Source organism: Charadrius vociferus, unplaced genomic scaffold, assembly GCF_000708025.1.
Source record: "Charadrius vociferus isolate BGI_N301 unplaced genomic scaffold, ASM70802v2 scaffold90, whole genome shotgun sequence".
Classification (NCBI taxonomy): Eukaryota; Metazoa; Chordata; class Aves; order Charadriiformes; family Charadriidae; genus Charadrius; species Charadrius vociferus.
The window spans coordinates 4,293,654-4,306,291 of record NW_009647222.1 but is presented as its reverse complement, the minus strand read 5'-3'; the positions used below and the strand labels follow the sequence as shown (position 1 = coordinate 4,306,291).

Genomic DNA, 12,638 nt, shown 5'->3' with positions numbered 1-12,638 from the left:
CACTAGTGCATGTATATCTGTAAATATAAGAACAGCACTGCATACATGTGAGAAAGCGCTGGTCGGGGAAGGGAGCATAAGGAGGCCTTGGGGGAACAGTTATTTTAATTTCACTGGATGACAGACTGTGAACAATTGCTGGAGGAAGCTAAACATGAAAACTGAGCGCTTATGTAAGGGAAAAAGGATATTATTTTTTTTTTTTTTAAATCTACTCGGATATAAGCCCTGCTATATAAGCTAAAAAAATTAAGACTAAGAAGCATAAAACAAGATTTTATTGAAAGAGATGTTGAGGGCTGCTTTGTTGTTTACACTGAAATACTTAAAGACACCTTTTATATCTAAGGATTTGAAATCTTCAAGACATTTATTAGATGAGATGAGAAAGGAAATCTCAGTTTGTGAGAGAGGGATGGTGCCGTTTTGAAAAGATCATCCACTTATGTATGTGCCATTGCTTCTTTATTCAAGTGACCATTAAATTTTTGTTACTGTGTTATATTATTATAATACCTATCTCAGCGCTCTCTCTCCTTTTAATAAGGAGGAATTTACTATTCTTAGTTTTACTAACAAGATGGTTCATTTACTTGCTCATTAACTATGGTTTATCTAGATCCTTATAAGGAAAGCAAGAACAGTCAGCAGTACAGAAATCCTTTTTCTAGTTTGGGCCAAGCAATCTTTAAAAGCCATCTCCTAAAACACCTTAAAATTGATCACCTCTCCAGTTCTTCTCATCGTTAATAATGTTAATAATACTAACAAAGGTGTTGGCATTTCTTTCACGTCTGTTTGTCCTTACAACAGAAGCTGCACCACACTAGAGCTGCAAATGCTCCTCTGGAGTCTACTCACATGGCTCAACTACACCTTGGAAATTCAGTCTTCTAATTTTTTTTTCTGATGAGGCCAACACCCAGCATTGTATTTTGCTTCAGTCTGCTAAAATCCTGAACTGAGTAGAAACAAAGTACGAATAGAAACAAATTTATATTCACCTTTTAAAATTTTCAGTGGAGGTAGTTTATATTAGCTCTTTGAAAGAAAGATAGACAAATGAGAAACTATAGCTACTCCAGCACGGAAGCTTTGATCAAACTGACAACCAATTAATTATACATGCTGCCAGCAATTTATCCCATCTTAAACCCCACCCTCCACTTAATAGCACCTTTTTTTTTTTTTTTTTAACATAAGTAAATGGGTTTTCCCTCAAGTAACAGCCATCAGTGAGAACAGCAGCCAGGTGACTTACGGCACAAGTAAAATACCAATGGCGTTTCATAAATCATTATGTCTAAAATACAGTCTGTTTTCAAGCTAAGAAGTAAAACAATCTGTTAATGGTTTAGGATTAAGCAATTCAACAACAAGACGAGGCGACAGATGTACCTGATATAACAACCCTTGTGTTAAGGATTGTCTTACAATATGCGTTGCACCTCCTCTAGGTTCAGTTGAAAAAAATGCTGGTGACTTCTTTTAGAATGAATGGGATGCTTTTCAACAGCGTGGTGCGGGGGTGTGGGAGGAGAGATAAATCATTCAAAATAGCTCAGTGTGGCACTCACTGGGTTACCTCAGCCACAAGTCTCTACTTTCACATCTCCAGTGACTAGCATAAGTATTAAGACTTGTTTTTCACCTTCATCTAGCGCTTTGGACACTATCTGAATGTTTGCATCTCAGCTCAGTGTTTCTGTGAAAAGCTTTGATTTTGATGAACATTTTTCAAAATATTCACTGAAAAATTTCTTACTAACTACTTTGCTGTAATCCTTCAGCCACAGAATTATTTCAGCAAAACTACCACTGTTGATAAAATATCGTGATAACATATCTCTGAATATCTTCATATAGGAATAATGGCCTTTCAGAGACAAAAGTAAACTCTTGTAGCCTGATTTTCTTTCTGAAACAATGAAATGATGCCATGAACTTTACCAAACAGTATTCTGTGTATTTGTTAGATACCACAGTAGAAGCTAAAGAACAATACAACTGTCTGTCTTTTGACTGAGGTGTCTACTGGTTGTACAAACTATTGGGTGGTGGTTTACAGGCTTTAGATTTGGAAGGAATCTTAATTCCTTTAGATTCAGTGGTCACTTATTGTTATTCAATTCAAAGGGCCAACATGCATTGGTTTTAACCAAGTGGGCTCTTTGCCAAGAAAACACTGAATGAGACAATGCAAGACATGGTCCGTTGTGTAAATTCTCTTGCTTAAAAGTAGGTTATTACAACATGCTAGCAGTGGTGTTCAAGCAAAAAAGCCATGCAAAGACAACTGATCTGACAGTTCTTTCTTTCCTCTCCCAGCTTATTTTTAATTTGGTCCCTGTCCAAATGACAACATTATGATTACAGAGTAATGTACCATTTAGTATGGATGAGCATTCAGAAAGCAATTAATGCTTAAGGAAATATTTTTAAGCAGCAAGGGCTTTCTGAATTTAATCCTGAAATATCCATCATCTGCAAATACCTAAAAATACTGAATTATAATAATTCTGCACAGTTGACCTGAGAAGACCTTTTATCAATCCTTCCCTCTCCATCCTAGAAATATTGCCTTTTATTATAGTTTTTGATTATTTTTGTTAAACCTGTTAATAATTATATTTAGTTTCACATTAGGGACTTGTTTTCTCAGAAAAATTCCCATTAGTCACAAAGTAATTTTCTGTTAAATCATCTACTGATGGAACATATTCAACAAAGTCTAATTCATGATTCTCCTTTTTCTAATGTTTCAGTCATTTAGACAAAGGTCCAAAGCCCAGTTTTCATTCTGGTGGAAAATGACGATTAAGCCTAGCAATACTAACCACAGAAACAACCAACCAACAGTAATGTTACGATAATCAGTAATTCATTACGCTGAATGTCCTGTATCCGCTTGAAACCTCTGTTTATCCTTAAAGATGTCACCGAAAGCATTGAGAAATAGGAATGACTTACTAAACTCAAACCTGTCAGACAAGGCTGTGATCAACTGCGTGATAACTATAAACGAGGACTCCCAACGTATCAATCCAAGAAACTCAGAGCCTGCACTGCATTTATTCAAGTCATGTGGTAAGAATTTTGTGACACACATTCAAAGACAAAATGGATTGGATACAACTCTCTAGGGTAGCTCAAGACAAATTTTGCCAAAAACTGGTTCAAACAGCTATAGTTAAAACACAAAAGCTTGCTAAGATGGAAAGAGAAAAAGACCTATAACAGAGCAAGATTTATAAAATGTTTTACATAATCTGATGCAATTTTGAAACATCTGCAGATTCATTTTGCATACAATAATTGCCATTTATAGAAAAAAAGCTTTATACAAAGGAGATCATAATGAAATAGTTTCCACACATTCACAAAAGGCAAACAGTGAAAGCGCAAACATGAAATGCGAAGAAAATGAACTTTTTAGATATTGTATCTGACAAATTTAAAGTGAGGCATACTCTCCTGACACTTCACCTCAGCAATCGGGATCAGGTAACATCACAACTCCATAGCAGAGCAGCAGCCTGCTGGAGGACCCCTCTCACCAGCAGGATTGCTCTCGGCTGCAGAAGATGACATTTCACCTGTGAAACACACCAGCCACCAACTGTTCAGCTGAGAATCACAGGAGATTCTCCATGCTGTTTGCTTTACAGCTGAGGATTTCACTCTCTAAAAACATTACAGCCTGATTTTGGATATTTGCATCATCTTTACATTGCAGCTACTGTTATGATTTATGACTTGGACATTTCAGATTATTACAGTTGGCCACTCTTCTTATATTGCCCCAACTCAATGAATACCTAAAACAAATTTCAGTGCAAAGACATAGCTTCATGGATAACTTTCAGTCATCTTTTTTCCAGCAGCCTTTTACAGTATAAAAAACAAAACAACTCCTCCACATCCATCAAATTCATGACTGAAAATTATCCATTTGAAGTGACAGAACTAGATGAATGTTTTGTCAAAAGCTTTCCTGATTTATTACTACTCTGGTTTACATCCCCAAATGTTCCTCTGGGACAAACAAAGATTATGTGAGGTATCCGTCAGGCAAGATTTTGGCTCTCTGTTTTGTTTTTGAAGGAAGCAACAATAAAACATTTTTAATGGAAAAAAGATGAAAGGCACAGATGAAAGCCTCGTGTGCCATCTGCACAGAGCCCTGCTCCGAATCCCTTCCTCAGCAACACCCGCTCCTCTCCCTCAGTCCTGGTCAACTCCACAAGCGGATCATTATAGTCCATCACATCCCAGCATCAGAGAGACAGTAACAGACCACCAAAATGGCGTGTTCCATCCTTTCCACAGCGGGTATCCAAAAGACAACACTCATCTTTCGGATTCAGTTACATTATTGGAGGGGTTATGATAGATATGACGTGAAGATAGTAGGGAGTGACCCAGCGTAACTGAAAAACTAGACTTGTCAGATTCAACTTTTTTAAATATAAGAGGAATCAAAACAAAAATAAATCAGACAAGCAGTGTTTTGAAAAACAATGCACTGAAAAACATCTTCCTTAATGCTACCTTATAAATCATGAAGCAGCTAAAAGAATTAAGGTCAGCTGCTCTTTTTTTATTATTTTTAGAAATATTTCACCTTTTTTAGTCTATCTTTTCAACTCTAAGTAGGTTCACCTGTATACCTACATAGTGTTGTATTTTGTCATTACAGTAACGCACACTGATAACTTTGGCATTTGCAGACTTTTTTATGTTGCACTTGACAATGTTAATCCTCCTGAAATACTATTTTTGGCATGGAATTTCCTATGTTCCAAAGTGGACACACACAGAGTTACCTCTATATTCAGTAACTTATTTAGCTGCAGCTGAATACTTGCCTGTGCAAATACAATCGATGATGTGCATACTATTCTCACCTTTATATATGATCACAAGGATGCCTTACCTCTTCATGCTTGCACCCAATTTGGAAAAACACATAGCGTTCCCAGATTTCTAAACATACAAGAACACATGCATTCTACCAAGAATCATTAAAATAATTAAAAATAGACACGTGCACAACTATGCTATTTATGTCCTTTGTCAAGGATTCACCAGATTGTATCATATTCACTGAATTACAAACAGACATACCTTTGATTGCTTTATTTTTAAATGGATTTCTTTTTTGTAAAGTGGTAATTTTTAACAGAGTGGAAAACTCATAGCTTTGCTCTATTTTTAAATGCATTTCTTTTTTTAAAAAAAGTAATTTTTAACAGAGTGGGAAAACTAACTCCCTCTTTATATTTAAAATGTTAAAATGCCATGTTTAGATTCTTTGTTAACCTTTTCCAGTTGTGTTTGCAATTTGTTTTTTAATTCTTTGGAACTTATTTTCTATTTCCTTTTAGCTGGAAATGTAGAAGTTAAAAATATTTATTACTTTAATCACAATATTTCAATTTATAAAAAGAAATCACAGCATCTGCAACACCTTTGGCAAATAGGTATTATGTGCAAAACCCTTTAAAGAAACGAATTTAGGATTAACAAAACATGTCCCAGAGAATAACTACCTGATTAAAAGGCCACCAAAAACAATCAATAGAGTCTCATAAACTGCAAAGAGGTATGGATTCAGACTTCTCTCCTTTGTACACGGAACAGTATGGACAGCAACTTTATAAATGTTTCTACTAAACGGTAGTCCGCTTGCCAATCTGCCTGCAGATTTGCCTGAAATGATCATTTCTAGCATGCAAACCAGGCCATCCAGGCTTTGGATGATCTTAGCCAACGTCAGGCTTTGTGGTACGGTACGTTTATAAGATTAAGAGAGACACATGGAGCACCTCCTGGACCTGGAGCCAAATGGCACAGACGTAGTAGGGCAAGTTCCCTCTGCAGCACCCAGACTGCATATTCACTACCCACCACTGGGCTTTGGGACTCCCTGGTGGTCCGTGTGCTGCACCTTCTGGTCATAGGATTCTGCGTGTGGGTGTCAGCCCACAGCTTCAGAAATAGTGTGATGGTTGTGTTAGAGTCCACAAACAGTAGAGATTAAAAGACACTGAAGGCCCAAATGAGCATGCAAGCACGGGTAGAGCAGTGTCACAGGACAGAGCTGTGGTCAAAGCTGGGTCACTTTTGCCCATCTTGTCTTTTAGGGGTGGTTCCTGGAGTGAACTACACCCATACTGTGCTCCAGTGCTGTTTTTGAGAAAGCAGTCCAAAACAAGGCCAGAGATGAAGGCATCAGTTACAAAGCACAGCAGACCAGAGGCGTAACACTTGATCTTGCTCTCTGGTCCTCTTTTATTGAGCAGTATTGACAGAGCCAGGGTAGGTAGACATTGACAGTAGCTGGCATTGACAACCCAGAGTTGCAATATACTACCTCTTTATATCAATTCCAGCTGTGGTCACAGCCAGCTCACTCCTCTCTTTCTTTAGAGCCGACAAAAAGTGAGTCTAAAATAGCATTTTTTTCTTAAAAACTAAAATGTGGTGACTTAAATGCAAGGCGTGGCTTTGTTGATTTAAATGTACCATTTGCCCACTCAGTCTGTAAATACTGAAGGGCAAAACCAACAAAGAGTTATGTAACTTCTCTGTGTTTCTTCACAGCAAAATCTCTTTGTTTCATTTGGCTCCATCTTTTTCTAAAACTGGAGTCTGAGAAAATTGAAAGTCCGTAAATTAGGAAACAAAATAATTATCTGTCTGTTTTCCAAGGCAATAATCCAAGTTCTACATGGCTAATAATGAAACACTTAGCACAGTAGACAGTTGAATCATTATCTCACAAAAATAATAGTCTAGAGGTGTTATTTACTATACATATAAGTAGCTAGAGAAAAATCTCACCAAATTATTGGCATTTCATAAGTAACAATTATGAGTTCAGAACTGAAATCCCTAGATGTGAATCCACTCTATGGTTGAGGTTCTCTGCTGTCCAAAACACAATGATGATCACATCAAGTACTCCAAATTCAGATAAAATTTATAATCATGACTTGGTTGAAAGACACATTACTTCAGAAGGTTGTAAGATTGAGCAATGCCAGACTTCAGCTCAAATCCTAATGCAGAGTAGCAAAACAACTGATCAAACATATACTGAGACTGCTTTTCACAGGTTTAAAGTTACATATACAATTAAGTGATCTTCTGATTCTGTCAGTAAGAAGGACCAAATTAACACAAAACAAAATAGATGTCTTTTGTATTTACATTAATGTAATTTTAATGGGTTGGGCTTGTCTGCCTGCTCTACACAGCTATTTAGGAAGTTCACTAATAATTAGCAGGCAGACTTGACGACTTCTGACTGTGGGAGAAAGACACCATAATGTGAGAAGAGAAAGAGCTGGAGGATGGCTGCCTGTTTAATGTTCAGATAATGAAGAGTGTTGGACAGACAACTACCTGCTTGATTTATTCCTTCCTCTGAAGTCTTCAAGTAAGTTATGGTTAATATAAACCAGTTTCGACAGCGAAAAATATATTTCCTTTCAGAAAACATGAAGCAATAACCTATTGTTCCAGTGCTGGAGTGCTGAATGAAACTAAGTAGTAATGATTTTGGAAAACACAGTATTGAGGGACAAACATCTCAATAGTAGTGAATTTAATTGTTGTCTTTTTAAACTTTTATACATTGGTTATGTTCTTTTTAATTCTTACATTCTTTTCTCTATAAGAAGAAATAAAACTAAAATATTATGTTCTAGCCTTGAAATCAATAGTCTAATTCACATTGTTTTCAGTGTGCTGGATATCACCAAGAGTTCCTTTTTAATCTCTCATTCTTACTTATCTACAAGATGTGGACTGGAAAAGATAGAATAGTACTCCCTTTTCTCTTGGTTGTCAGTCAAAATGTAGACAAATGTTATAAACTAGAAAAGTTCTGTAAAGTTTTAGTGACTTAAAACTCTAAGGAAACTTCGAAGACAAGCTACAAAAGGACATTTTGCCTTCAGCAAGGATTCACTTAACTTTTTCTTTTCTTGAGCTAAGCATAACAGATTCTCATGCTCTGCCAAAATTTACAAACACTCATACTCTTCCATGACAATGAAACCTGTTCCTCAGCACCACCTTCAAGCAGCTGCCACAGCTCTTGGAGGACACTATGCTTCTCCCCGTTATTCAATCCTCCTGTGGAAGGCAACCATCTGTGAGACATACTCCTGGCCACCTGCTGCCCCAGCCAGCTGTTTCGGTTGCACACTGCAGCTGCCACCTATGAAAGTAGCTAAAAGCCAAAAACGGGAAACTGATTGGCAGGTTCCCAGAGACTGAGGGGTGGATTAAAACTCCAGCACAAAAGCTGACAAAAAAAACCCAAAAACCCTCTGTGTGAAACACAGTAGCAAGAAGATAAACAGAGACTGTCAGCAAGCAGAAGGGCCCAAAGGGGCTCAAGCAGGTTTCCTTCCCCTCAAGCAACTTTTCTGCTTTGCTAGAACCTGTTTAATAACTTCTCACCATAGCTGCAGGGAATGGGAAAACTTGCTCCAGCTTTTCCCCTCCCAGGAACTCTGATGAGAAAGTCTAGAATCAGAGTAAATTTCTAGAAGACAGTGGGGCAGGGTAAATGTTCCCCAAGCCTCATGGACATTAGGAAATCTTGAAATAAGACTAAAATGGGATTTAAGTGGTATACGGGTCTTGTGCTGGCACTGTATGCAGGGGCAATTTTTAACCTCCTTAGGAAGGGAGTGCATTCAAAAGTACTAATGAGGAGGTGAAATACTGATGGATGCAGATGGCCCAAAGTCCTCAAGAATTTAGAGAAGGAAAAAGTCACATGTGATAAGAAAAAAGCTAGCAAACACAGGGTGTAAGATCAATTACCTTTGCACTCTAATTAGCAGAATTAATGGCACAAATCTGCAGTAGGAACAAGCATAGAAGACCAAAGCTATCCTGATTTACAATAGCGAAAGATGTGTCCCAAGAATATTCTGTTCTGTCCATCTTTGCTGGTTACTGTCCCATAATTTTTAAATAAAATCTTCAGACAAACTTATCACTGCTTGATGGAAAGGAGTTAACAATTTACTATCCAACATTAATATTAAAAAGGTGACGAGATGGTACATCATTCTTGGGTAACTGCTTATCTTTGGTGTTCAGGGAAATTGAGTCAGTTTTAAATAACTGAGATATTATTATAAATTATATTAGTCATTAAAATAGGTTAGTGTTGACAGTCACCACCAGTTCTGGTAATTAGCTTCTAGATCTAAAAGAGTGTTGTAAAATATGGAAGTTAAAATTAGTTGACTTTTCCCTTGTGGTTCTGAAATCACATCACCAGTTTTCTGACTTACATTAGAGTCTTCTTTTCCAAATTTTATTTGGGGCAGGTACACTGTGCACATTGTTGTATTATTTAATAGAGCAATGGTAATGTCATTTATTACAATTAAAAATAAATATAAACTTGTTGTTAAAGTTTGGTTTTAACAATCCTTGCTTCGTGATTGCTAATTTGGTAATGAAACAGAGTACAACACTTGAGAATAAAATGTTACCTAATCGCATTTCTTAAAAGAAGTTATGTGAGCGTACATGCACGCATGTGTTCTCCACATTATTAAATCATTGAGCTTCTTTTTAAAATCTCTTTAGAGATACGCGGAAGAAAACCTCTGTTTTCCATTAGTTTTATAAGGACTGAAATTCAATTTGTTAGGTAAAGGAAAGTCTTTATTAATTAATTAAGGTTTATTAATAAAAACTGTGAAATTACTGTTAAATTTTGTAAGTAGTATTTATGACTTCAGAAACTGCCTTTTAAAATACTGGAACAGGAAAATGAATAATTACATACATTGAAATGTTAGGTAGAAAACAGTTTACTACTGAAGAACACGACAGAGCAGAGTAACCAAAGGAAAAAAAGTGTATAGTGTGATGAATACCAGAAACAAAATTTTACGAGCTACACTACATGCCCTATTTAAGTTCTCAGGTTAGACTGAAACATTGGAATAAAAAGCTTAAATAAAAGAGGTACCCCAGCTCCTGCCACTAAATTGAATGGGACTACTAGACACTTGCACAATTGCTTTGTGCAGCTAAATATATATATTATACACACACAAGTTTAGTTAGATTGTTTAATTTTACCGATTTTTGAAACTGACAGCGGCCAGCCAGCAAGTACATCACGTGAAACATCCTCCCCACCTAAACCTAATGACCACTCAGTTTATATTAGGCGTACGTAGTTCTACCACTATATGTCTAAGCATCACTACCACAGAGGTGGCTGTTGTTAATTCTGTCTGCTGTATTCACCCATGTTTCCCCACTCTCCCAGGTTTTGCCATACTCTAAGACATAGCCGTTAGGTGAATTTGTTCTCAGAAAAAAATCATCTGTTGCAGTTTACTGACAGGTTGTTCCATGAAAAACAACGCAAATATACATACCTGATCCACTATCACAGTGTTTCCCTCTCCTGATATTATCTGCTTTTTTGGCTAAGGAGACCCTGGCAGTAAACTCTTAAGATTGCCAAGCTTACAAGGAAAGTTAATGGATGCTAAGCGTTAGCTGGCAATGTACTCTTCAGTTATGTTACCAAGATCCTAATGCTGACAATATTACATCCATTTCTGTCTTGTTACTCAGGAAGATAATACCAAAAGAAAATAAAGCAGAATCATGATTAGAGAAAATACAGTTCTATATATATCTTCTGTATTTATATATTTAAATTATATTATATATTAATACATTTCAATATTTCTAGAGATGTATGCGTGGGTGTACATATGTTTTATGTACATACACATATTTACTCATACATACATACAAATGCATGTTTGTTTTAAGATTTAATCAAAAGCTGTCCATCTAGGAAACTACAGTTCACATTTCAGGTAGAAGATACTGTTTATTTAGGGATAAATAATAAATCACTACTTATAAAATTAGAATTATTATTTATGGGAAGTGGCTAAAATCATGTGCAACTCCAGGATATGTGTAATTTGAAACAAGTACAGTAAACTAGTAAGCTGTTCCACCTGCAACCAAAGCAGAAGACGATAATCAAAATATTTAACACACACTCAGTAGCTGATGATGTCTCCAATTGCTCATGCACACAGGGAGAAAATGTGCTTGAAAAACAATCCATGGTTGGATGACATGAACAGGGATACTACCAGCTGAAAGGCAGAGAATACAGTGAACATTGAGAAATATTCTATTTGATGTGGGTATGCTATATATTAAGCTATATATAAAATAAATGTATTTTGCCACATTAAATTGTACTGTGCCAGACAAAGATATCTATTATTTAGGATGGAATATCTGATATCTATTAGCCAGGATTATAATATTAGACAGCTTGAGCAAAGTTTGGGAAAAGACTAGGGATCTACACAGGCCTATACTGCAAAGTAAAGAGGAAGACGACCGCAGATAGTCATTTTTCTTTTGAGAAGAAGATAGGAGTTAAAGAAAATACAGGCAAAACTGTGATGTTCCCGCTTGTCCATTGAACCCTAGAAATAATTTCAATTACACAAGAGAACTACCAACTCTCTGGGCACATTTAAGAACTCTAGACCGGACATTTATATAGAGTATGACTAAGTTTAATACAAGATAGTAGAAATCATCTCAGGCATACTTCAGGCACTGTAAGAAAAATGGCTCGCTAAATGTGGTTCTTCTTTATTTGACAGATACGCTCATTAGGCATGTTATTGTTATCCTACTCATTTCAGTGAAACAAACACATCCATAATCCTGTTTTAGCCCCACTTACACTTCCAGAGATCATGCAGGTATGAAAGTATGATCTATGCTCTTTCCGACCCCACACTTCATTAACCAAATAATTACATATCAAATTGTAGTCTTTCCTTCACAGGGAGAAAAGCTTTTGCTTTAAGGGGTCTGAACCAGTTGAACTGTAAATGAAAGCTCAGTTCATCCATCATTACTAAACATGAAAATAAACCAACCCCACATTTCGATTTTCAGATCACAGGGCAGTTGTTCAGATGGCAGAAAGCCACATTCTGACTCAGAGAGCTCTGATGTAACAGCACAGCAAAGAGAATAACCACCACACGCAATAATACAATCACAGAGGTCCTTATATTGTAATGGTAGATGGTGAATGGTGGTTACTGTCAGGACCGGTACATCTCCATGATCACAAAGAGGAACTATTGGAAACTCTACCATCACAAATCAGACTGATACGCAAAGAGGTAAGAGACATGCTTTGACACACATGAGAAGTTTGACAACTTCAGGAGAGATCAGAGAAATCACAAAATACTTTATAAGTAAGCCAATGCTGCTTGGAGTTTGCAAATTTTGAGGAAGACTATTTTTGGCTCAAACCAGAAAATGCCAAAAAATACAAACAGTATCTTACTTAAGTGAACAAAACTTTCATCCCTCCCTCCCTCCCTCCCACCAGGGGCAGCACGAAGGCAGAGATAAGTAGGTCTTTTATACACTTTACCCATACCCAGTACTGAAAGGAGAATAAACCAGGTTTTATGTTGATTTTAAACAAAAAGAGAGTTCGTCACCAAAAAAATCATGGATAAAGCTAACTGTAACAGAAAACGACTATGGTAGTAATGGCAAATGATCTTACCAGTAAA

At 36.6% G+C, this 12,638-nt stretch overlaps 1 protein-coding gene across 1 annotated transcript in view; it reads right to left on the bottom strand.

Annotated features, from left to right (window-relative positions):
- Positions 1 to 12,638, bottom strand: part of PIK3C2G (phosphatidylinositol-4-phosphate 3-kinase, catalytic subunit type 2 gamma) — a 212,740-nt gene that overhangs the window by 100,014 nt on the left and 100,088 nt on the right. Inside the window, exons 19-21 of the mRNA XM_009879655.1 lie at positions 8,219 to 8,230; positions 6,271 to 6,291; positions 2,891 to 2,926 (exon numbers count right to left, since the gene is read on the bottom strand). Coding sequence (XP_009877957.1) covers positions 2,891 to 2,926; positions 6,271 to 6,291; positions 8,219 to 8,230 — 69 coding nt within the window. The remainder of the gene's footprint in view (positions 1 to 2,890; positions 2,927 to 6,270; positions 6,292 to 8,218; positions 8,231 to 12,638) is intronic.